The 27,026-nt window shown below is 37.5% G+C and overlaps 3 protein-coding genes across 4 annotated transcripts in view; 2 read left to right on the top strand and 1 right to left on the bottom strand.

Moving 5' to 3' along the window:
• Sol1 overlaps positions 1–27,026 on the bottom strand; it is a 267,617-nt gene that overhangs the window by 116,839 nt on the left and 123,752 nt on the right. For both annotated transcript variants that reach the window (XM_069501499.1, XM_069501500.1), the window contains one exon: positions 25,161–25,387. In XM_069501499.1, the coding sequence (XP_069357600.1) occupies positions 25,161–25,387 (227 nt within the window). The remainder of the gene's footprint in view (positions 1–25,160; positions 25,388–27,026) is intronic.
• Positions 1,874–5,001, top strand: LOC138402839 (uncharacterized). The gene is made up of 3 exons (XM_069501206.1): positions 1,874–2,032; positions 3,365–3,538; positions 4,635–5,001. The coding sequence occupies exons 1-3, from the start codon at positions 1,988–1,990 to the stop codon at positions 4,899–4,901; spliced, it is 486 nt and encodes a 161-aa protein (XP_069357307.1). The 5' UTR covers positions 1,874–1,987; the 3' UTR covers positions 4,902–5,001.
• On the top strand, positions 13,700–15,753 carry LOC138402840 (uncharacterized). Its single transcript, XM_069501207.1, has 3 exons — positions 13,700–13,859; positions 14,736–14,915; positions 15,624–15,753. The coding sequence occupies exons 1-3, from the start codon at positions 13,815–13,817 to the stop codon at positions 15,663–15,665; spliced, it is 267 nt and encodes an 88-aa protein (XP_069357308.1). The 5' UTR covers positions 13,700–13,814; the 3' UTR covers positions 15,666–15,753.

Here is a 27,026-nt window from a genome sequence, read left to right as displayed (position 1 = left end):
GACTATAGTGGTCTTTTGTTTTCACTTTTCAATGTACAAACTGTGGTACAAACGTGTAAAGGCTTACGCCAACTAAATAGAATACAGTTGCTTGACTATAGAAAATAGTAAAAAAGGTTAGAGCGGCACTCGCATTACCGTCCGTGCTTGATACGCCCCAGTTTCCGGGTCGGAAGTCGCCGTGCACGCGCTTCGTTTTGTGCAATAACCTCTAAAACACGAAATATCTGCCCAAAAGTTTTCAATATCCGGGAACATTAAGATATTAAAGTTTTATTTACATATTATTTTTGTTGCCATATTTTTGCATTTTTGTTTACTTACCTTTTAAAATTTTGTCAGAACCCTAGATAACTCATCATGTAGAGTAACTGAGAGTAAACCATTGACATAGAATCCTTTTTGATCGTAGCGGTGGCTCCTCTGACTTCAGTGGAGTAAACCTGTCATGAAATTCTCCCTAAAGTATATAAAATGAAAAGCTGACTGACTGACTGACTAACTGACTGATTTATCAACGCACATCTCAAACTACTGGACGAATCGGGCTGAAATTGACATTCAGATAGCTATTATGACGTAGACATCCGCTAAGAAAAGATTTTCGAAAATTCTAATTCAAAGGGTGTAAAATAGAGGTTTGAAGTTTGTGTAGTCCACGCGGACAAAGTCGTAGGAGTAAGCTAGTATTCTATAAAACTTTCTTTGATTTGTGTGCACGACAGTGGACATACTCGTAATCATAAATAACAGAAGTCTGTTATCTATGCTCGTAATCATTGCAGCCAACAAAATTGTACGTGATTCTAGTATGGACAGAGTAGCGCAATATGTACGCAGATTTTTATCTCAAAGGGTTTCAAAGATTCAAAGCTGACGCTGCAGTCACCGAGTCGTTCATTTAAATGAGGGGAGTCCTTAGTTAGTACCTAATTGAGAGAGTACTGAATTTTTTTTGGCAACTCTCATTCCACTAGGTACAATTAAAAATTTCTGGTTATGAATTTCGTTTTCAAGAAATTTTACAATTTGTAAATTAGTTAATTAATTAGTTTTATTTCATACTAGTTGATGCCCGCTTCGTACGCGTGGATTTACTAATTTAGGTACTTTATATTCAAAACTCGAGCAGGTTAACTGGTTCAAAATAACCCTGGCTCGACCAGGGTTCATCTTTCGTCTTAAAAAATTATCTTTCGCCTAAGATCGTGTGTTTGTTATTAAATAAAATTATGTCTGTTTGTCTGTTAACCTCTGACAGCTCATCCATTGAATAGATTTTGACGAAAGGTAAGATAGTTTGCTTCTCGAAGACGGTCACAGGCTATTTTCTATCCCAGAAAATCAAATCAATTTCTAAAATCCTGTAAGTTTAACCGATTTTGACGCTTGGTACTGGATAACTAGTATCTCGGAGATAAAAATAGGCAATTTTTATCCCGGACATTGAAAGAGTTCTCACTGTATTTAAATAAACTAAATTGACGCTGACAAAGTCGCGGGTATCATCTAATGTTATGTATTTTTATGGTCAAGAAGAAAAAAGTGTGTTATGAAAGAAACACCTATCTATCTATAAGTGACTCTTGGTTGGGTAGTGGGATAGGTGGAATTTGCAGGCAGTTCGAATATTTTAGATGTCCATAATAAATATATATAATTTGAAGAAAACTTACTCAAGCTAAGTAAACGATCTTTTTATGTGTGTTACATTTCTGAGTAAACTGATATCTCTCAATGTAAAACTATTAGGTATTTGTTTTGACCTTCAGACAACACATACAAATATAATGTTATCATTCAAACTGTAATGATTTACTAGAAAAAGTGCATTTGCGTCCATATTGAAATTGATAAATCCTTTACGGACGTGACAGTTATCGTAGTAAAAAAATGAATGCTAAAAATCGTGTATTTAAACAGGTACCCCGAACGGAAAGGGCTTAGTATTTTTATAATTTGTACAAGTTATATTTGTTAAGACAAAATGTACAAATACTCCATTTTGTTCGTTGCCGCAATTTTTTCTTGCGTAAGTATTTTAATATTATTACTAATCATGATTTGCTTTTAAGATTTTTTACGCGAAATAACCAAATATTTAATAATACCTAATAGGTCTTAGGAATTAGGACTATACCGCGACTATAATAATTAATTTAAGAATTAAAAATATGGGCGTGATTAAAAATATTAGGACGATAATCATATTTTGCACCACGACCTTAACTTTACTTTACAATAAAGTTGTGATTATTACATTTATTATTGTTTCCTTATTTTATTTAGCGAGGCCAGGACCTCGAATCCCTAATATTCAGATTTTTATAATACGGACCCCTATTATTGTAGCATTCTATAATTTTATATAAATTCTTAGTGGGGTTGGCAACCCTTTCTCCAATTTTCTATGCAATTTAAAACATTGTTTTGACTGACTGACAGATAACGCACAGCCTAAACTGGTAAACTGAAATTTGGGGGACATACCTAATAATTTATTCCTTGAGTTAGACCTACCCTAAAACGTACCTGCTAAGATTACGAGAAATTCGTAAATAGTTTCTGTAATCGTAAATCCACGCGGATAAATTCACGGGAATAAGCTAGTATAGTTATAAAATAAAAAATCGGCCAAGTGCGTGGTTGGCCACGCGCAGTGTAGGGTTCCGTAGAACTCTCCTTAACCTGTGAACCCTACTTAGCCGTGATAGTTTTCTTTTAAAATTGATTATATATACTACTGCTGAGAATTTTTTCACGTTTTTATATACTACCATTTGGCTGATAGAGGGGGGGATAATTTTTATTAGATACACTTGTATCTAATAAAAATTAGCACTTTAAAACATCATATTTTACAAACGGATCTACAAATCGAAAAATGATGTTCCCACACCCACAGTATTTTTAAAAGACCTATTCAACGATATGAAACACTATGGGGTAGACGACAAAAAATAAATTCATCCCCACTTTACATGTAGGGGAGCTTTCCTAAAAAAATATTAATCACAATTTTATTTCACCACTTTGTCCGCGTAATTAATATTTATACCCATGCCAAATTACAGATTTCTAGCACTAATAGTTTCTGAGATTGACCGAGGACGGACGGACGGACGGACGGACGGACGGACAGACGGACGGACATGGCGAAACTATAAGGGTTCCTTGTTTACTACGGAACCCTAAAAAAGAGAGGTGTGAACATTTTAACCCTTTTACATGCCCCGATAGCGGATTGAAAAGGATGGAAGTGTTGGAACTGTATGAAACAGTACATCTGCTGTTTTTTTTTTAATTTATAGAAAAGCACTTGGCTGCAATTAGACCTGCTATAATTTTTTTCTTCTACGTACAGGTACAATGTTTACCCCTCGATGCGTCACACAGCGAGTCAGCACCGATCGTCGGGAACAATTCAACCCAATCCACCAACTATCATCCCTCGCCGGTGATGAGTGAACTAGAGTACATAGAGCAAGAGATAGACGATACGATTCAAGATCTTATTTTACCTTACCTCAGCTTGTTTGTAAGTACTAAACTTTTCTACTAGTTACGTCTCATCTGAACCCATTACCAACCCACCACTGGCACGGGTCTCCTCTCTCTGCTACTTCTGCTCTCTGCTCTTCACGCTAGCCAAATGCAAATTGGCAGACCTTACACACTTTTGAAAACATTATGGAGAAGTCTGAGGCATGCAGGTTTCCTCACGATGTTTTCTTTCACTGTTAAAGCAACGCCCATAACTGCGAAAAGTTAGAGGTGCATGCAATGAATTGAACCCTGGACTAGCGGATTATGAGGCCGAAGTTTTAAACCATTAGACACATCGTACCCAAACTAGTACGAGTCTCTAAGTACTCCTATGTCAGGATCACATTTTAAACTAGCATAATATCATGTAACGATTACTAAAAAAATATGTAAACATTTTTTTAAAATAAGTAAATTGAAATTGGATTAGCCTATCAGCGCTTCCCTACACATTACAGGCATGCAATAACAGAGATAATTTTTTCACATACGGATGTTTACCCTCGGTGACTTTTTGTAGCGATACAGCCGCGGGTACCTATCTTGTACGCGATTGTGAATCGCACTAGTAGCTACACAGAATCGTTTCAAAATCGTGGGCAAAATTACACGAGCCCGCGACGCATATTTATCATATCTGTATCGCCAGTGTATCACTGCAAAAATTCTCGTTGAGAGCTCCTTCTGAGATCACCCTTCTATCCATAATATTACGTGGCAGAATATAAGTTGTTACAATTCGGGCGATCCCTGTCGTTTGCTCTATGTCAGATAAATAGGCTGACTAATCTTTTCACCACGCGACGATGGCCACCTTTTTAAGACTGAGTTATCCGAGCGTAGTTGCGACTTTTTGGGCTGCCCGTGTTTGAGGTGACCGTCGACCCGATAAGAAGAAGAAGACTTAATACTAAACAGGGGACTCTCCTTCAATTGCACCATACAATCGTAGTTTGATTCTCATTTGAATATTAAGCAACCTAAGTCTATGAATTTTTGCAGACACATTCTAGAAACTAATGTCTGTGTCTGTGGTTTCCTCAATTTTGCATTCAAAAATGAGTATAATTTAATTGTTATTATTTCAGTTCGATTCATTACTCGGACATACAAAACCTGCTGATGATGAAAGCGACTGTGACAACGACATGCCGTCTGAGCTAGTTCCAGATGAAACTGCAATGCCTCCTCAACCAAGTGACAAAGCAGATAAGAAATCACAACCCGAAGAAAAATCTGGACCAAATCCTGACACTGCCAATATTGAGGGGAAATCTGAAGTCAAATCTGATGACAACCCTGATGTAGTGCCTACTCCAGAGAAACCAGTTGATAATGTTCAGACAAAACCTTAAAGCATGTATATTATGTCTGATTACGTAATTTGTTTTGTATAAATTTATAATGCTTCGCAATATAAATTTCATAATAAAGATAATATTTTTTTTTTCTCTTTTATAGGTAAATTGCAAAATTTATTGTATTTAATGAAGAAAAACAAACGCTATAGCTATTAGTTAGATATTTTTCTATGATTTATTTCTAATTTATAATCTTATCTAGTTTCTATGATTCCTGGTATATCTTGGGGGAGACAAAGATTTTCCAAACTGGCTCGAGTCACAATCAGTTTTAAGTATTATTACTTATGTTTAAATTTGAAGTAATTACGTTCAGTAATTCAGAAGGTATAAGTGCAATTAATAAAGAGGTACAAGTGCAATTTCACTCGAGTAGACTCAGAGACCTCGCATCGCTTGATCAATTACTAAATAATGTATAGTTTGTACATAAAAATTAGTGTTTGTCTGTCTGTCCATTTGCTCGTTAGCTTTGAATCCGCGCATCATTCATTCGATTAAAACAATAATTGGAATGAGAAATATTGGGTAATTCCTATCACTTATCACCAAAACTAAATACATAGGTTATCGCAGTAAGCAACTTATTGCTACTCGGAACTTCGTGTCACGTCTTAAAAATGCGTCAAAATTTAGCGTAGTGTGCGTTGTCAATAACCTTTTGAAGTAATAAATTGAAAACAAGTAACTATAGGTATAATACGCGACAGGTTGAGATGACAATCGGCCCCGCAATCGGGGTATGAGGCGGGGGGGGGGGCCGCACACCCGCACGACACCCACGCTTGCTCGCACCTGGTTAGCGCGAGGGCTGTGCCGGTGTGCGGGACGTTCCCTTCCCGATAGCCGTCTCGACCTGTCGCGGAATATACAGATTTGCACTTATCTGTAGTAGTCTCATCCTGTACCCGTAGTACAAGATTTTACGTCTCACCAAACCAAACCAAATTCGAGAGTCGAAATACTTCCGCGTTACAGTAAGATATACAGTATATCTCTAGGTATACAGATCGATGTAGATTGCTTTGAAGGTAGACTGACTATTTAGTAGCACTTGACACTAATTTAATGTCTGGTAAAATATATCTTTCGAACTTTTCGATCTTGTCCCCCTTTCACCATTTTACCACCGAACCGCAAGACGTCGGGCGAGTTTCCGTCCTTATGTCGTCGAAATCCCATCTACACGCACGAAACGTTTTGCGTCATCATTCCTCATACGCATGGCTAAGTTTTGGAATACTCTTCCATGATGTGTGTTTCCTACCAATTACAACCCGAGAATCTTCTATGTAAACGCGTCCCATCTTAGGCCACATCAAAACTTTCTATCAGGTGTGATTGTGGTCAAGCGTTTGCCTATAGTGAATAAATAAAAGTTTAAGATATTTTTAAAGGGTGCCTAGCTACTCTTTATAACTTGCCAGTGTTTGTTTTAGTAAAACTAAATAACTAATAACTTCTTTACTATGTACAGTATACATATGTAGAGACGGTAATAATATTGTAGGATATTCTCAAGCTACTTACGTATATTGATTTGCAAACAGTATTATGTAAACACGTCTAAGAAGGTACAAAAGGTAAAATCACAATAAACATTATCAGTTAATCTTTTCCTTGAAAGGACACTACAAGCATGGATTCGAGAAATTTTATATTATTCGTATTTTGTGTTCTATTGCTCATCGGTCATGTAAGTAGTATACGAATTCTATTTTTTTTAAACGCATATATTTACAACAGCTAACAATATGGAATAGACCACAAAAAACAAGTGTTTAGGAGTCAACATACGTTTAACACGTATGTTGACTCCTAAACACTTGTTTTTGCAGGCATGACGTATGTCCTGACTGACCTATCAACGCACAGTCTAAACCGCTGAGTCACTGAGGTTAGAAACTTGAAATTTTGTCAGTAGGTTTTCACTAATAGGCACTCACTGGAAGGAAGGAAATTCCCCCACTTCCCTTTTTGTGTGTGTCCCTGAATTTTGTGTCCGTCATTTTTCAAGTTACGAGTATATTAATAAAAATTAGTATTTGGAGATACGTGTTTCAGGATTTTTCAGGAATTCTACTCCCTCAATAATTTTCAAAAACTCCACTTGATCGAAGCCAGTGTGGGTCAGTTAATAGTGTCATAAGTGAAGTATAACGAGATGTTCCCAAAAATATACTAAACTATCTGTGATTTTAAGGCTCACGGATTTGTCAAAAGGGACGTGACTCGACCACCGAACCCCAATATATTGGAGCGGGTGGAGCGAAACTTAAATCAATTCCGGGCATGTCTTGACCAATCGCTAGCAGCGATCGCTGGCCAGGTCGACGTGAAACAACTACAGCCCGTCTTTGATGCCCTGGGGGACCAAGTTAATCGTCTTTCTAAAGTGGTGAGCCATTTCTTCCTATTTTTTTTAAATATTTTAATTTTACTTTTTTATGAAGAATATTAGCCGTGTTAATTATGACTAATATTCTCCTTTCCACTCCAACTAAGCAAAAAGCTTGTGCTAGGACTACGTACGACAACAGTGCAACGGATGGGGTTTGAACCGGCAACCTTTTGAATTCATTCCGCTCCTTAATCGTTGAGCTATTGAGGCTCTTTTATTGAGTAAATAAACGTTTTTTACAATTCCAATAGATAGATAAGTGTAAGCATAAGCATATAAGTAATGTGCATGTGGAAGGAAAAAAGAGGAGAGGAAGATCAAAAAAATTGTAGGTGGTAGACATGTTGTGCTGACTCCATAATATACCGTGGGATAGCGTCAGGAAGGAGAAGATGATGATAAAGAAGAATAAATAGGTGTAACTGCCCCACTCAGAGTAGCTTAATCGTTACTTAAGTTTAGTTAATACGAGACAGAGCTATAATATTTCTCACATAAATCTGTCTCGTTTTAACTCAATCTTAAGTAACGATTAGCGCCTCTGAGTGCGGCTGTAAGACTTGTAAAGTTGAGTTTTTACACAACTAATATTTAATGTTTATCTATCGAAAATATTATATAGTAGAGAAAACAATCAGACTCGCCTGAGTTTTTTACGCTAGGAGCAGAGTGCATGGTTCGTCGCAGGAAGTAAAACTCAGGCGTGATTGTTTTCCCTGGGTTAAAAGCAAGGTTAAAAGTCAAAACCTTACATAGGTTTAAAAACGTTTAGAACGGAACATAAATCAATTCCGGGAATTCCTTGTCCAGTCGATAGTAAGGGCAGTTGATCAAGTCAACGCTACAAACAACTTGCCTGACTTTGATGCCTTGAAACTCGATAGGTTTCCTTACGTGAAGCTTTCCTAAAATTGTTTCCGTGTTTCCGTATATATGTTTTTCAAACAATGAGAATTGAATAATAATATAATAAAATTTGTTAAAAAAATTTAATCGCAACTTTTATCGCATGAAGTCATTGTACTATGGTTCAATAAGTCGTGATAAACGTACGAACTAAAAAAATGTGAAGGAAAAAATGACATTGATAAGAGATAGTATTGTATAACGCTCATGAGAGCAAATAAAAAGATATATAATATTTAAATTATATTATTTAAATATTATATTATTTTCACACTAATATTAATTAGTGAGAAATGTATGAAAATGGTGATTAAATTTCTAAAATTAGTTTTATTTACAGTTCGAGATCCTTACATCGCCGCCACAAAAAACGCCATCAGCACTAGAGTGAAGTTATGGAATGAAATGTATATTGTACACCATTATATCTTTATATAATATAAAGTATTAAAATATTATACGTAACAGACATGTGATTTTATTCCGAACTTGCTAATATTAACATGCAACGAGTAGGTAGGTAAGTATGTGCGATAACAATAACGAATCTACGAAACTGAATAAATTCAACTACTATTATATAAAAGGAAAAGGTAACTGACTGACTGAATGACTGATCTATCAACGCACAAATCAAACTACTGGACGGATCGGGCGTAAATTTGACATGCAGATAGCTATTATGACGCAGGCATCCGCTAAGAAAGGATTTTTGAAAATTCAGCTCCTCCCATCAACCCAAGATCATCCCATCACCGGCTCACTACAGGGCACGGGTCTCCTCTCAGAGTGAGAAGGGTTTTGGCCACCACGCTGGCTATGTGCGGATTGGCAGATTTGGAAGTACATTTACCATTCAATAAAGGAAAAGTTGACGAAAAAATGAATATGTCTAGAAATTTAAGATTTTCCGTGTAAATTCTTTCTAAAACGTAGACCCCCACTACGAATGGATTTTCAGTTTCACCCGACCGAAGCTAGTACAAAACTGCGTAACTAACGTTGGTTGGATTTATGAAACCAATACAAAAGCAAAAAAAAAACCAAACAAAACCGATGTTGAAAGAGTTCCCACCGGATTTTTCAAAACGTAAATCCACGCAGACAGAGTCGCGGGTTAGTTGACTATACTAAATATGCCAAATTGCATTCAAATCTGTTTAGTATTTTCAGCGTGATTTGCGAAAAGATGGACTAAAATTGGAAAAAAATGGTTTTGATTTCTAGCCGATAATAAAGCCTTTTCCCAGTCTTTTTCCGATTAATTTTTAAAAATATTTTTATCTAATGTACCGAATTCGTACAATTAGAGCATATAACAGATTCTGTAAATATAAACTCTCACTCATTTCTTATGTGTAAGAATTTATACCAACAAACAAATAAATCTCTCCTAAGCAAAGAAAAGGAAGGGATTTGTCCTGAACAAATATTGCCCTGTAGCCCAAGTACAATTTAGTGTGACAATGCTTTCTCGCGACTTTTTCTTCGATCAGAGTATTGCAAAAGCAATAAGAGAGATATATGTCACGCTGATTATGCTCGTCTTGCAGTTTATAAGACTAAAGAGTACCTAAGACCTTGTTTGCAAAGTTATTAATGCCGCAAACTAAGCAAATATGTACTTTTTACTATTCGCGATAATTCTTCTGGTAATTCTAGTAAATTAATAGTGATTAAAAGGTATCGACTTATATGTATATTAGTTCGTATGGACAGTGCTATTGAACAAACTAAATGGCACCGACTCACGCAGCCTCAGTGACGTCTGGATTTCAAACGGGTCGTTCATTAGTATCTAAGAGGTGGCGCTGATTTATTTTGTTTCTAAACCGTAAAAAGTTTTGTGCGCTTGATCATATCTTGTCATTTACATCGATGTCAAAAGGTCAGCTTTACCAATGAGTTGAGTAACGTTGAGTTGAGCAATTATTAAGTAACGTTGACCCGAGTCGATTGTCGAGCTGTATATTATACGGAAGGATCTAGGAACTCGCCGCAATACTAACCCAAAAGAACTTCTACCATTATTTGATTAATGAAAGGGAGTCATTACCCTCATGAACTATTTTTTGATATTTTCAATTATCAAAGTAAGATAACTATATCAAGTAGAGTATCATATGAAAGGGCTTTACCTGTGGATTCTAAAACAGATTTTTATTTATTTTAATCAATCATAGTTTTTGATTTATCGTGCAACATGTCAAAAAAATACGACTGTACTACGGAACCCTCGGTGCGCGAGCCTGACTCGCACTTGGTCGGTTTTTGTACTTAATACTACTCTTTGCTATTTAGTTTTTACGTTACAGCTATTACAGAAATAAGGAAGTTTTTTATAACACTAGAAAAGAATAGTTGTATAGTAAATTTTATCTGACCTCGCTTTTTGCAGAGACAATAGGTCTCTGTGTGAACTCTTCCGTCTAAATGAATGGAATTGTTTTGTGGAGATAGTTTTAATGTGATGGATTTTGCTACCGTTCGACCGAATAACGTCGAATAGAATACTTTTATCCACATTGATTTTGATATTTGTTGTGGCGGTATTAATGTTATTGGTACTGGAGGGTTGTGCGGCCTAGTTGCGACTAAATAATCGACTAGCTGACTGGCCCCGACTTCTTTTCTACTTTTCTTTTTATAAATTATGTTAGGTTTTCTGGGTGTATGTATTGAGTTTCTACTTAACGCCATAATTTCTAAATGCCTGAACAGATTTGGATGGATGGGGTACTTATCGTTAGAATTCTTATATCATCCTGAGTGAAACTCTACGACAGGTGACTGACGACCTTCCTGGCGCAGTGGTTAATGCTGTGGTCTTGTTAGTGGGAGGTCCCAGGTTTGGAATTTCTAAATTTCTGGTTTGGTCTGCTGAGAAGCTTCGGCCGTGGCTAGTTTTTAAATCGCTAAATTGCTAAATCGCTTGGCGACACGGTAGCGTGGTAACTGGTAACTAGCCACGGCCGAAACTTCCCACCAGACCAGATTAGAGACAATAAAGAAATTATTTTGCAAATTGTCCGTCTGGAAATCGAAACTGGGACCTCCAACATCCACATAAAACCACAGCGCTGACCAAAGCGCCAATGAAGTATTCTGATCAAAAGGCTTTCAAAGGGCATCTATTAAGGATGATTGATGATACTATCTACAGCAAATATTCGCTCTGTTGGTGACAGACGCTGTGACAAAGGACAGAGGCAAAAGGCAAAGGGTACAAGTACATTGACAAGATGTTTTGTCTGCTCAATGGCTAGGAGTTATATTAAAATCAGATAACCTTGTTTACGACCTATTTGTATAGTAGTGTATAAACCTTGGAAGTAGCAGCAATTTTGAATTTGATTCCCGATAAGGCAGATTATGGAGAAATTATACGTTTTCTAAAGCTTAATTTACAGGCTTCGAGAAGTTTCAGCCCCCTAAATTTTTTGTTCGCGCGTCTAGTTCGTAGTACTACGCAATATACTTAAACGTTTTTGATCGGCCTAATTTATATGGCAAATCATACACATGTATAATATTATCCTCTTTTTTGAAGTCGGTTAAAATGAAACTAGGGAAAACGCAAGAAACAACCAAGTAGTTCTAATATATTATGAGTAGTAAATCTTCTCTATAACAAGCATAAAAATGAATCACTAAATGTGTTGCTCATCGCAAATCTCGAGAACAGCTGAACCGATTTCGCTAATTTTTTTTTATAATATTCCTTAAAGTACGAGGATGGTTCCTACGGAGAGAAAAATTTAATTCAACCTCAATTCCCCCCTCACTTCAACCCCCTCAATTTTCTAAGCTCCAACCGAGCGAAGCCGGGGCAGGTCAGCTAGTATTAAATAATTAGTACGAAGACGAACCACAAATCCACCAAAAAAATTATACGGAAGTCACCGAACACATAATATATTTCACGAACGTTTTTCTGCCATTGAAGGCTGAAACGGTCGAAGGAGATTTATATGTTTATTGTGGAAACGGACCACTTCTATTGCTTTGCTCCTAGGGTTGCCAAATACCATTATGTGCCTGTTGTACGCAATACGTATAGACCGCTGCGATTATTTTGGAGCACTGCCATGATACTACTTATCTACTTAAAAATGGTCAAGTGCGAGTCAGACTCGCACACGAAGGGTTCTGTACTATAAACATACCAGAAGTGAAGTTAAAAGTTAAGACCTACCTACCTGCCAAATTTTATGATTCTAGGTCGACGGGAAGTACCCTGTAGGTCTCTTGACAGACAGACATATAGACAGACAGACAGACAGACAACAAAGTGATCCTATAAGGGTTCCGTTTTTCCTTTGGAGGTACGGAACCCTAAAAATTAGTAAGTACCTATCTAATTAATATTCGTTTAATAGATGCAAATACCTAAACTGCGCCTAAACTAGATAATTACGGAAATGTAGGTACACTCTGCAATTAGACATATGTAATTGCAACCCATTTATTAATAATTGGTTGTTTACGCTTATAGAACCCAGACTAAGAAAAAGAATAGATTCAATACTTGCCATAGAAGATTTTCAAAAAGAAAAAAATTAAACAGTGCATAGTTGCTTTCCTTAATGTAAATCGAACCATCCCTTTGAACAGTTTAACTTATACATTAAGAATTGTATAATATTACTAGCTTATGGCCGCGACCTCGTCCGCGTGGACTACACACAAGCCCCTATTTTACCCCCTTACAGCTTTAATTTAAAAAAATCCTTTCTTAGCGGATGTCTACGTCATAATAGCTATCTGCATGCCAAATTTCAGCCTGATCCGTTCAGTAGTTTGGTCAGTCAGTAAGTCAGTCGGATTTTTGTTTTATATAACGTATAGATGACATTGTTTCAAATCAAATGAAAATGAAAATAATAAAAAACTAGAATAGTTGGCTACGTTTGTTGTGCGCTTCTTCTGATACCATGGGCTCATTTGGAACCTGTTTAGAACCCTCATAAGTAGTTTAAGTTTTAAATCTGCGTTAATGTTTTTACCAATTAATCAATTTTACAAATTCAACAATTAACAATCAAAGAGCGTACAATGGTACCTATTTAGAATGAATGGCTTTAATTTTGACTATTTATCGCTAAATAGTAGATGCTAATCTTAAATATATAAAAGGAAAAGGTGACTGACTGACTGACTGAATGGCTGACTGACTGACTGACTGACTGACTGACTGACTGACTGACTGACTGACTGACTGATCTATCAACGCACAACTCAAATTACTGGATGGATCGGGCTGAAATTTGGGATGCAGATAGCTATTATGACGTAAGCATACGCTAGGAAAGAATTTTTGCAAATTCAACCCCTAAGGAGGTGAAACAGTGGTTTCAAATTTGTGTAGTCCACGCGGACGAGGTCGCGAGCATAAGCTAGTAATACCATAAATTGGCTGTCCATTCTCTTTCTTTTTTTTTTGCTAGTCTGTGGTAAAAAGTGACCTCTGCACTGGTCCGAGATAAGGCGGGCAAATACGACGACCTCATAATATAGAGAGCGGAGAGACTTCGGTGCTAAGAACACTTTTGCGTGCGATCCAGAGCAGTGCGGTGCTGTATTAATACAATTTAATCAAGATGAACAAACTCCTGGTAGTACTTTTGGCAGTATGCCTTGTCAGTGTACGTATTTTTGTAATACTTTTATTATGTTCTACAGTATAGTGGCAAAGTATACTAAATATGACTTACAGTACGCGGCAGAAGTAATGTACTTCGGCCTTTAGAATGACATTTCGGCGTTGTAGAGCGTTGTCTCTGTCATTAATACCTATATGACGTTTTGTCGGTCTCAACGACACAAACAATGCTCTACAAATCTGCTATCTCCTTCTAAATGTCAATGTACATTAGGTACTTTCTGCCGCGTACTGTACTATGCTCCCCACGCGCCCGCAATGTAAGTAAGTACTGTACAAATCTCTGTCCTTGTCCTGCTCGATTTACGTATATCACTGTCCTTGGCAATAGTAGATCATTAAATCTGTACGCTTGTATTAAGTGTCGGGAGTTTGCTACCAGCTTGTAATGCGTCTCTGTTCTCTCCGAGTCGTTGTCTAATTGCTTAGGGTCGTGTTCCCCACCATCATTGTTTAGTGAAAAGCGTTCCATTAATCAATACCTAATTTTTTAATCGTAGAAGGCAGTATCGCGACTGACTGACTGACAGACAATGCACAGCTTAAACAGGTGGACCTAGAGATTTGTCCTTGAGTACCTGCTATGGAAGGATATTAAGTCGGTAATTTAATATCACTTGCTTTAACGGTAAAGGAAAATAGCGTGGGGAAACCTGCATGCCAGAGAGTTATCCATAATGTTCTCAAATGTGTGTGATGTCTGCCAATCCGCACTCGGCCAGCGCAAAACGCTCCTGAGAGGTCACCCGTACGCTGTAGTGAGCCAGCGATGGGTTGATAATGATGACTAATGAAGGATTTTGAGGAATTATTTTTCATAACTAGATTCTTGAAATTCATTCTGTTATTTTGTTAACAGGTTCACGCTTTTGTGAAACGTGATGCTCCGGCGCCTGCGCAAACCAACACCGCCTTAGAAAACTTTGGAAAGGACCTACAGGCTTTATCGGAGACTGTGAAGAATGAATGGTCCAAAGCCCTTGACCCTGAGAAGATAAAAACTGACTTCAACTCGATGGTCGACAAATTACAAGACGCAGTAAGTGTTTTAGTCGTTGTAACCTCGCGTCATGCGTGAAGGCCGGCAACGCATTGGTGGTTGCTCTGGTACTGCAAAGGTTCATGGGCGGCGGTAATCACTTAACATCAGGTGACCCCCCTGCTCGTTTGCTCGCCATTTTTATTAAAAAAAGCAGTGCGATAGCTTGCCCCGTAGGCTGATTCACACCCGACCGAATCTCGGCCACGGTGGCCAATCTCCATGGAGATTAGCCAACTGCGAGGGAGATATTATTGTACACAAGTGTGTTGCAAACACAGGTGCACTCTCTATTCCCTCACTCTCATAGATCGATGGGACGAAAATCCGACACGACCGGAGAGAGATTAGGCGCAGGACCGACGGCTTTACGTGCTCTTCGAGGCACGTAGATAAAACATCTATATTGTTTATCTTAGAAAGTTATCTATTGGCTCACATTTAGCCAGAACATTATTCAATCTTGAAAGCTTTTAAATGTACCTAACTGGGGTTGGCCGTATTAATATATTAAACTACTTGACTAGTCAGCCAGTTAAACTACCAATTCTCAATAACTATAATACAGTCAGCCGTTAAGTACCTATCGCATAAAAATCCGTGTCTGATTAAAAACGTCTGCGTCAGCTTTTAGAGTAGGTAATTCATATTCATAAGTACAAATACTTGTTTCTATATTATAATACATATAAATATTTTATTTTTCAGGTAAAGTCCCTGACGCCGAAAGAAGAAGCACCTAAGGCTTAATTGAATATAATCTGACTGCTTTAAATGCTATTTGTTAAGAAGTAAAGTTTCAATTAGAAAATATAAAATTATAACATAAACATCACAATTTCTTTCATTTACATATCTACAAAACGTGCCGCGAAAAATTAAAAAAAAATGCGAGTTTTGTAGGTAATAAAATTTCCTTGAAACATAATCTTGTACTCAGTGGGGATTTTATTTAATTTTATTGAGTTACAAGTTAGCCCATGACTGCAATCTCACTTAGTGGTAAGTGATGATGCAGTCTAGGATGGTAGCGGGCTAAGCTGGAAGGGGTATGGCAGTTTTTACTAAACCCATACCCCTTTGGACATGATTTATAGTATTCTTGAAATGCAAATAGCTGGTCCATTCGAGGCTGGGATCTCACCAGGACCACGATCTTGAATGAAGGAGCGACCGAGAAAAGAAAAATAAATTCTTAAGAAAAAAATTCTTAGATATTTTTCTGTTCTATATTTTTCGCAGACTCAATTGATAATAATCGAAAGATCGAATCAAATAAACGAAAGTGAAGCTAAAAAACTTTATTTAAGTACAATAATTAGATATGCCTACCAACACAAAAGATAGGCAGAAATTCTAATTTCTATTTACTCATCAGAGTTCTTGAACTTGTGATAACATGTTTATCAAACGTAATAATAATAGTGTTATTCATATACTAATGGATATTAACATAAATTAGTGATAAGTGATAACTTACTTGGGTATTAAGGTCAAATAGCAAAGGGCAATTGAATGCGATGACATAGATTGTAGGTACTGTTTATATTTCAAGAATATATACCTAAGTAGCATTAGTTTTTTTTATTTTTATTAATTATAGGTATACGCTTGACCACAATCACACCTGATGGGAAGTGATGATGTGGCCTAAGATGGGACGCGTTTACCTAGAAGATGCCTGCCTATTCACTCTTGTTTTAAAGATACCCGGGTTGTAATTGGTAGGAAACACATATCGCGGAAGAGTATTCCAAACCTTAGCCATATGTATGAGGAATGATGACGCAAAACGTTTCGTGCGTGTAGATGGAATGTCGACGACATAAGGATGGAAACTCGCCCGACGTCTTGCGGTTCGGTGGTAAAATGGTGAAGGGGGGACAAGATCGAAAAGTTGTTAGTAAAAAAATTATAAAACTAGATGATGCCCGCGACTTCGTCCGCGTGGATTTAGGTTTTTAAATCTCGTGGGAACTCTTCGATTTTCCGGGACCAAAAGTAGCCTATGTTCTTTCCCGGGATATAAACTAACTCGGTACCAAATTTCATCAAAATCTGTTAAACTGTTGGACCGTGAAAAGCTAGCAGACAGACAGACTTAGAACTTGATTTTTAGTGTGAAACCAATTTATTTTTGTTTGAAACCGTTTAACTGCATATTCAAGAAAAACTTAAACTGATTTTTTTGTGTCGAATATCTTTATTTTCGCCCATTGTTAACGCCAAAATGTGTTTCGCTTCATAAAGCACGACGATAAAAAAATTATCTCCATGATGTCACTTGTAACGGTTTTCTGGCACCACGTAGCACTTAGCACGAATGTTGTGATTGCTACAATTGCAATTGTTTGCTATGCTAAATTTTGTGGTATCTTTTCTGCCGGTTACTGAATTTGAATACGGGTAAACGACTAATTCCCCAAGCACAATTAGTCCGATTAGGCTTACTCACGGCGTTTGTTCAAGAAATCGTTACAAAATGAAAACATGTGTCACACTGCTTGTGCTAGGCAGTTGCTGTAATTCTCTCCTCATACAATGAGAACAAAAGCGTGGTATAAGGTGTAAATCTGCGAAAAGCTAGACGGACCTCGCAGCTCAAATGGGCTCAAACCTGGCTTTGTAAGGCCGGCTTATCGACACCCTCCTTGCATATTAAAGCCACCTGCACACTCCGGCGACGGGCGAGAATATTTTATTAGATAATAAAGTAGCACCGGAAATTCGAATACATGAAAATTTTGTACGTAATACAAGTATTTTTACCTGCCTGCGGCAAAGGCAAAGGAAAGTAATGTTTTCAGTACCTCTGTAAATTTATTAGTTCCTGGTTACTGCCAAGTTACCGGTATTTGTATGGTTGTTACCGGTATGAGTTGTATTCCTCCGACATTAATACTGGTCTCCTATCTAACCAGGGCCCCCAGATTCGTATAGAACATGCCTTAATAATTTATAGACAGAATTTGAAACCAGTCGGCATGTAGATTTTATGCATTACATAAGTATACCATTACTGAGAAATGGTTTTCAAAAATTCCAACCGAAGCAAAACCCGTGGGCCTACCGCGGTTGTTTGACAGCTACAATGTCACGATCGCAATCATCTCTGATTGGTTAATGCTCGCTCACTATTGGCCACAATGCATTGTTGCTCATTGCTGCAACAAGAATCGCACAAATTCAGCCAATCAGAACAATTGAGATTGTAATAATGATTGATGCAGGTTTTAGACAATCGCCCTACAGGGCAACCCATCTACGCTTAGTTAAATTAGTAGTCGAGCTTTACTCGTTGAACTTATTCTTTCACTGAGAGAAATTCCTTTCTAATTTTCTCCCTCTAAAAGCGTTCCTACAAAAAAATCCCTTACTGATTACCTACCGAATCAAAAATAGAAAAATTTCATTCAAAATCGGGAAGTAAAAGTTCTCCCTTTTGAAAGGAAACGCTTTTGGAAGGAGAAAATCAGAAGAAACGTCAGAAATTTTTTCTCAGTGTAGATGAAAAAGTAGAGATTTTGTATGTAATAATATCGGTGTATCGGTATTTTTGCGACACAGTGAATACAAATGATGTAGATCGGGGCGAGGAATAGGTACAGTTATACTTCAAACGGAATATCAAACATTTATTGCCTATATTGGTACCTACTAATAAATTGCTTACAAATTTTCTATAAAATATTAAAGGTTATGTAAGAAAGCCGGGACGCTCTAATGCTGGAATGGTGACTTTGCGCCGAAAACACAAGCAAGACACAGTCAAGCACTGGCCTATAAATTTAAAAAAAAAACGCTTCAATACTGTGAAATATGGAGCTCCTTCAGGAGACCATTCAAATACCAATTGGCGTCGATGAAAGTAAGAAGTCAGTAGGTACTTACAGTATTTATGATTGCAAAGGAAAATGGGGGTCCAAGGTGCTGGAATGGGAAAATGCAGCGTGGCAATGAAAATAAGGCAAGTTATTAGAAGCCACTGGACACAAGCGACACAAATCCTTGTTTTGCCGAAATCCATGCAAGAAACATAGATAATAATGTTTAGCAGTGTTATTATAGTAAAACTTTAATGATAATAACAAATGAAATGGCAGGTAACACAAAAGCTCTGACTTATAGAAATAAATAGATTCTCCTACATCAGTGCAAATAAAATAAACTTTACTTGATCTCTTCAATGTCTACTTTAATGATTTACGAGCTTTATCCTTTCCTTATTTCGTACAAGTTCTTGTGCACAGAAATTGCTTTTAGAAGTTAGTACTGCCTTTGTAAAGTTGAACTTGTGCGTTATCTTAAACTAATAACTATCAAGCTTACGTTTGGAAACGCTTATGGAACTAAAAGATATTCTTTGAAATTCGTAACTACGTTTTAACGAAGCTCTAAATGTTATTTTAGTTCCATAAAACATGGATTTTACTCATTCAAAGTGCTACTTAAAGTTTATTCACATTTTAATATTATTTAGTATGTTGTAGTCATAGCGAGTCGCAGGGAGCAACTGAATTTTAACAGCGCAAGACTGATGGCGTGTGGAAGACCCTAAAAGAGACCTATATCCAGCTGTGGACGTCTATCGATTGAAGATGATGATGATGATACAATATCTGGTTCAAGATCCCGCCCAGAAGATTGCCCGGAAACAAAAGCCGGATACCCCGACGTCTTAACCACTACACCCACTAGGATTCACTAGGATTTTTATTGTTGGCATTAAGATTGCTTCATTCACTCTTTCTTAAGTAACGATATAGGTAAATAAGTACGCATACTCATACTGGAAGCGTGCGATTCTTATTCAACACGTTTTATTTTTACAGAGCAAATGGAGCAGTTTGCCAAAGGAGCTATCTATCTATATGATAATCGAACAATCACTTTGAGCCATTTGTATGAAAATTTTCTGGAGACCGTCACTGCAATGCATTCGAATTGCCCCGGAAATATAGTTTACATTTTGCATTCCTTCCTCGGTTGAACGGGATTCGTAAAATTTCCTCGTTTACTTATTGTCATTGGACGGGTGTAACTTGATAATGCTACACTGCGATACTTTGTATGATACCCATGGATGTAGGAATTTATTATTATTAGGTACTATTACTAGTATCGAAGTGTAGCATTATTTCTATTAATATACAGTGTTTGATAAATCATATAACATGACAAAATAAGGTATTTTGTTGGCCCTGCTACTTGACGAACGTTCGAGCGGTAGTTTGATTTCACATATTTTTTATGAGCATTTCCGCGATCAGCTTTTTGCAAGGCACTATTAGAGTTTTAAACAAATTATTCAAGTCTTCATATCTCCCTCGGGTAATACGCTACGAGGCTTATCCATACTAATATTATAAATGCGAAAGGGTGTCTGTCTGTCTGTGTATCTGTCCGTCTGTCTACTAGCTTTTCACGGCCCAACAGTTTCAGCGACTTTGATGTAATTTTGTACCAAATTTTAGAGTTAGCTTACATCCCGGGGAAGGACATAAGCCAGGAAAATAAAAGAGTTCCCACAGGATTTTTAAAAACCTAAATCCACGCGGACGAAGTCGCGGGCATCATCTAGTTATTATTATTTATTGACTAGTTAGCCAATAGTATATCAACTCAATTTTGAAAGTACCCCAAATTTGATCAAAGATTTTTTCAGAAAAGGCTGTTTAATCTGAACTGGGACCAATGATATTAGAAGAAAAATGGGACATAGAAAAAGCTACGTCGAATTCGCAGCCTTGATCTACTTACATAAAATTCGATCACGTTTCACCTGAGAGGATTCTTATTCAAATAAATTAAATTTCATTAGGCGCCGTTCTATCTTTTTTGTAAGAAAATTTACGAATGTTAGACTAGCGATTGTTATTCATGGGTCGTCTGCGCTATGCGAAACCGAAAAATCAGTCAAGTGCGAGTCGGACCCGCACTCTATGTGCGGGTCCGACTCGCATTTGACTGGTGTTTTGGTTTCTATAATTTGTATTATTTTTTAAATTTGCATGGCGGCCATCGTGAAATTCTTATTATTTGTTGTTATACAGTTGTTATAGCAGCAATAGAAATACACATTGTCAATATTCCACTCTCGACTCAACGTTCAAGAGTTTGCTGCGTGATTTTTCACAGGCTACTTTAAGTAAAGTAGTAAGTGTTACTAAAGAAAAGGGGTTTTCAGATGATTTTTCACATGTTATCCTGTGAACTGGTCCATGTCAGACATGACTCGTAGTGAGATTATGGGCTGATCAGAATCGCAATAGGTAAGTAGGTACATTGAAAGTTCTAAAGTTTGGTCCGACCAAAACTTCTTCGTCTGAAATGTCTGGTATACCGTCGTTTACAGTTCTTGCGTGAATTCACGAAGGCGAGTGAACTTTATTTGTGGTTACGTCGTATACGCGAACATTACATAAGTGTGCGTGCACGATGGACCAATCACGCGCTTGCAAACGCACACATTTACTTTACCTTATGTACCGTACCTATACCGATACGTCTTAAACAGAAGCATGAGCCGTTTGCCCTCGTGAAATGCAAGAAGCCATAATATACCAAGTTTTACTGATATGTATTCAATTTCAATGTCATATCAGTTGCTATAGCAATTTGCCTCTGTGAGATTGATCACTGCATAATGTGGTAATTTTCGGCATTTTCGACTCCACGGAGTGTGGGATACGGACAGTGACAGATGAGCGTATTAATGGATGAATGATATACAAGCTATTTGACTGCGTATTATTTAGATAATGTGTTATTCACTGATGTAGAATAAAGCCTATTTACACCACCTAAAATTTATTTGTAATATTTTTAAATCAATTTGTCTTAGAATAATAACCACCAGTAATTTATAATTATGTAGCCTAGTATTATAGAACATGCTAAGATGAAGTACGTGTATTTTACATATAATTTATATTGAAGTTTCTCTTTAGGAACATATCAATGAGAGAGCTTCGGATACTACCTACCTGGGCACCAATCAAATCGAAGACGGGGCGCCAAGCCCGGTCAGGTCACAGTCTTTCGATTTGATTGGCGTTATCAGTGGCGTACACATTGTTTGAAGCTAAGGTAGGCATTTAGTTCTAAGATCTATATAGAGGCAGCCATGATGAAAAATTACCATTGAGCTATTCAACTTGGGCAAGCAGCGCTTTTATGCCGATTTGACCTGCACGCTACTGGGCGTTATCCCTGAATTTTGCGAAGTCTTAGAAATTACACCTATCTAAATATCTAAATTACCTAATCCTATCTTATCCTACACCTATCCAAATATGTAAAAAAAATATTCTAAGCTTGGAAAGTAAATCATTAGGTATCTAAGTACAAAGTTACATGCAAATCGTTAGAGCCATTTCCGAGAAATCAAATAAATACATGCTTACATGAATATACCTAATACGCAATTTATATATATATTACGCGATTTAATGCACCATATTGCAGAACTAAGCTCGGATTTTAATTGCCAACTTCGCCCATTGATCGCTTTACCACGATTTTAATGATAAGTCCTGCAATAGAATTTCAATTACTCCAATTCACACTTTATTCTCATTACTTAGGGTATGTTTTAGCCTGTGTAAACCAAGCGCATTGTTAGGTGGTTTTAGAATATACTCTAGACTTTGATGGTTTTTGATCAACGTTTTATCGGCTTTGGCGTTCGAAACAAAGGGTACTGGGATAAAATCAAGCTTACAACTACACGTGAAATGTTGATCATAGCTTGCAAAGAGAATCTGCTCATCAATCGACCTTTAACGCTTGAAGGTCGATTGAATGAGCCGGGTCTCTTAGTTTTTAGGGTTCCGTACCTCAAAAGGAAAAAAGAAACCCTTATAGGATCACTTTGTTGTCAGTCTGTCGGTCCGTCAAAAAGCCTACAGACTACCTACAGTTGACCGAGTATCATGAAATTTGGCAGGAAGGTAGGTCTTATAGCAGACATGAGGGGAAAAAATCTAAAAACCGTAAATTTGTGGTTACATCACAAGAAAAAAATTAAATTATGGTCATGAACTAATAATTAGTATTTTCGAAGTGTCACTAAAATGGCGGCCGCGCGCATATCTAGTTCAAGTGGGGTACCATATGAAAGGGTTTTACCTGTGCATTCTAAAAAAGGTTTTTATTTATTTTTATGCATCATAGTTTTTGAATTATGGTGCAAAATGTTGAAAGAAATACGACTGTAGTACGGAACCCTCGGTACCCTGACTCGCACTTGGCCGGTTTTTTTAATTACTTAGTTAACTAGCAGGCAGGTCTAATATGAAGATGCCTATCTCTGGCATATGTTTAAATATTTAATTCTTCAAGATGTTGTAGGTACATTTTGTATGCAATTTGTTTATCCTTTCCATCCCTATTTAACGTCGCAACTCGCAATCGCAAAGAACATCCGTTTCAAAATTCCAGCTCCTAGATACTCAGGAACTTTTACTAGCGGATAATAAATAGAGCTGGTTTCATGTGTAAAGTTGATCAATAAAATTTATAGCGCAATAAGACGCAACGCCTCTGCGGCCAGATAGCTTACGGAGTAGGTATAGTAAAGATTTATATATCCAGGCAATATATTTTGTGTGTTTACCCAACTGTAGTAATAAGAAGCGAGAAGAGTACCTACTTGGGTGCTTTGTTCAATTCTTCGCCTAGAAATGTCTCACTCTAAGGTTCAGTTTCAAGATAAGCGATTAAAGTTACGTTACGGTTACCATCAAACTTTGACTGTCAATATCATTGTTAACTTTAGACAAGATTATTACTTTTATCCATAACCACGAAGCTTTTATTTATTTTGAATATGTCAACGCTAGACAAAATATGGTATCGATTAATATCGTTAGCTGGTGATAATAAGTTTCTAGGAGAGTAGAAGTAGAAACCACTATTTACTCGTCACTGACGTTGCGTTGTTTATTTAAAAAGCCATAACACATTGGCACAACACGCTTGGCTGCTGCAATTGGTGAACGTGTAGAGGAACACTTGTCGTACAGTAGCCGGCAAGATATATTATTGCACATCGACCTGTAGAGTGAGAATTTGGCTTTGTACGGCGTTGCCTCTGTCACTCATACCTAAGCTATGTGACGTTTTATCGGTCTCAACGACCGAGACAACGCTCTACGAAACAGCTCTCTCTTTCTAAAGGTCGATGTACAATATTTTCTGACGCAATATTTGCTTCGTGGGGTCAGTTCTGGCGCAATTTGCACTAACTGGAGACAACTTAAGCCTTTATATATGTACTATGTATTTCGTTCAAATACAATAAAAATGATCCGTTATTGCCGGCACATTTGAATAAATATAACACAGGCCTGCCTCTATAAAGTGAAATAATACACCCTATTCCAGAATTTCTTAGTCATTCAAAAGCTTTAGCTATAAAAGCGACGCATATTGGAGCCAAATGGGTTAACTCCAGATGCCTTGAGTCAATTTGACTTGGCATCTATCCTATTTTTCTTTGTAAGAAATGCATAGTTCCACCTGATGATATACTTCCTTCAGTTTTGTTGGGCTGTAATGCGTTTAATCACAAACAATGCTAATAAAAAACGGTTCTAATCTAAGCGATAAAGAGATAAGGCAGCTGCTTGTAATTAATTATCACCATTACATCTTACAAATTCAATAACTGATCATCAAAAAGTCTACTAATTGTACCCAATTTGAATAAATGAATTGACTTTGACTTTGTTTACTATAAGTATACATCTACGTTTTACAAGTAAGTATACTTCTTCCAAACTGTACTCAGCAATAAGTATGTATTAATATGACTAAGCAATAAGTATGTAATAATTGTATTCTATAAAAATATTTATAGACAAGCTGTGATAGCCTAGTGGTTTAGACGTCCGCCTTCTAATCGGAGGTCGGGGGTTCGATCCCGGGTACGCACCTCGAACTTTTCGGAGTTATGTGCGGTTTATGTAATTAAATATCACTTGATTTAATGGTGAAGGAAAACATCGCGAGGAAACCTGCATGCCTGAGAGTTCTCCATAATGTTCTCAAAGGTGTTTGAAGTCCACCAATCCGCACATGGCCAGCGTGGTAGACTATGGCCAAAACCCTTCTCTCTGAGAGGAGACCCGTGCTCTGTTGTGAGCCGGCGATGGGTTGATCATGATGATGATGGATAAAAATATTTGAAGGATACAAAGTAGCTTTAAGCAGTAATACGTTGATAAAAAGTAAGAGACTTACGTCTATCAATAAAGCTGTATGATCCAAGGAACCCCGTGGCATTGTTCGGCTTGGAATTAGTATGGAATTCTAACACCATAGATGGTCCAGGGGAGTATAAAGCTGGAGGAACATCGGCCCTGCTTCCGCATAGCGCTCTGGCCCACGCTGAGCGTTCGTTGATGGCCCCAGGAGGCCCCGGGCCTTGGACTTCCCAGTAGACCTTTATGTAGTCGCCACGGATACAACTGGAACAAAAAGATAATCAAGGGTAATCAATCTATAGTACGCGACAAGTTGAGATGGCAATCAGGGAGGGAACGCCCCGGACAGCCCCCGCGCTAACCCAGTGCGGGTGACGTGCGGGTGTGCGGTGTCTCCCGCCGCCTCATACCCCGATTGATATGGCTGACATATACCTAAGTAGGTCACCTATAAAAGCCAACATGAAGAAGAGAAGACTTTGGTCTTCAAGCACTGAGGACACTCAGCCCTTGAAAACCTAAGACGACATCTCGAAGCTTCCCGAACGCTGCACAGCCGAGTTAGATTCGGCGGCTAACCTTTTAAACTATTTTATTTAATTTTATTTTAATTTTATTTATTATAGGAAAATCAACAGCGAAATAATACAATAAGTTTCTTAAATGCTAATTACAGAAGTATGGCCAATTACAGATTCTCTCGAAAAATTTATATAATATAATATAAGAGTGAGTTAAAATTATTTCATACATTCATTATTTCATTAAATATTCTGTGGTAATAGCACAATAGTACAGTATAGCTACATACAGTGGCGTGCACAGGATTTCAAGCCAGGGTATGCATTTAGGTATGAACTTATTTTCTGGCAGGTTTTAATGAAAAATAAGCATTGATTTATTACAACGAGGGTAAGCAGTGCGTTTATGCCTCTATCAGCTGCACGCCACTGGCTACATAATAGTAGGTACTTGATAATAGTTGGTAGTTGGTACAGTTGAGAAAGTTCACATCCACTCGTAGGTATAGTGCATTCAAAATAAACTGGCGTGTTTACACTTGAGACCGTCATTAGCAATAACAATAGGATTAGATTCGACATGCCACGTAAACAATAGGGGTAATAAACCAAACACTCATAGAGCCCATTCATTTTTAAAGGAGCTAGCCGGTTCAACCTTATAGTGTAGATACTTTTGAATTCACCCGCCACGACTTAATTCACTATACGAGCATAATGAAGATAAAACGAGCTCCGTGGTCAGTACATGAAATCGCACATCGCACGGACATGTCATTCCTGTCCGATTGAGTAGGGTCGTCGGAGCTTTTAATAATGACCTGTCATCACCAACGCAAAAGATGGCTGGATGAGATTATACTTACTTAGTGATGTAGGTTTCTTATACCTACCTGAAATCGGCAGAAACTTAATAAAATGTAGGTAAGCATAATTTTTCTCTGAATAAAATGAAGTTATTTTTTTTACGCTAGTCATATTGAATTTATCATACTCACAACGTCATAATAATTGTAATCTATGACATACGAATCGCTAAGAGACGAAGACGCCCACTACTGCGGTCAGGTCTGTTCTCAGAAAGAGAAGGGGTTAAGCCATAACCACCACGCTGACCTAGTGCGGATTAGTAGACTTCGCACATCTTTGAAAACATTATGGAAAACGCTTAAATATACAATATTATGCAATGTGCCCCAGGGCTAAGTGACCGCCCAGCATTTCTGGATTTACAAAAAATCCATTCTAATATTATTAATGCGAAAGTGTGTCTGTCTGTCTGTCTGTCCGTCTGTCTGCTAGCCTTTCACGGCCCAACAGTTTAACCGATTTTGATGAAATTTGGTACAGAGATAGCTTGCATCCCGGGTAAGGACATAGGC

The sequence above is a fragment of the Maniola hyperantus genome, chromosome 10 (genome assembly GCF_902806685.2).
Source record: "Maniola hyperantus chromosome 10, iAphHyp1.2, whole genome shotgun sequence".
In the NCBI taxonomy this organism is placed as follows: domain Eukaryota; kingdom Metazoa; phylum Arthropoda; class Insecta; order Lepidoptera; family Nymphalidae; genus Maniola; species Maniola hyperantus.
Note: the sequence above shows the minus strand (reverse complement) of the source record. Positions and strands in the feature narration are given on the sequence as shown.

Excerpts from the sequence above, each read along its gene's own strand:
- LOC138402839 (XM_069501206.1), top strand. The coding sequence starts at position 1,988 with ATGTACAAATACTCCATTTTGTTCGTTGCCGCAATTTTTTCTTGC. Across the intron at positions 2,033-3,364 it reads TTGCCGCAATTTTTTCTTGC|GTACAATGTTTACCCCTCGA; the intron begins GTAAGTATTTTA and ends TTCTACGTACAG. Across the intron at positions 3,539-4,634 it reads TACCTTACCTCAGCTTGTTT|TTCGATTCATTACTCGGACA; the intron begins GTAAGTACTAAA and ends TTATTATTTCAG.
- LOC138402840 (XM_069501207.1), top strand. The coding sequence starts at position 13,815 with ATGAACAAACTCCTGGTAGTACTTTTGGCAGTATGCCTTGTCAGT. Across the intron at positions 13,860-14,735 it reads TGGCAGTATGCCTTGTCAGT|GTTCACGCTTTTGTGAAACG; the intron begins GTACGTATTTTT and ends TTTTGTTAACAG. Across the intron at positions 14,916-15,623 it reads TCGACAAATTACAAGACGCA|GTAAAGTCCCTGACGCCGAA; the intron begins GTAAGTGTTTTA and ends TTTATTTTTCAG.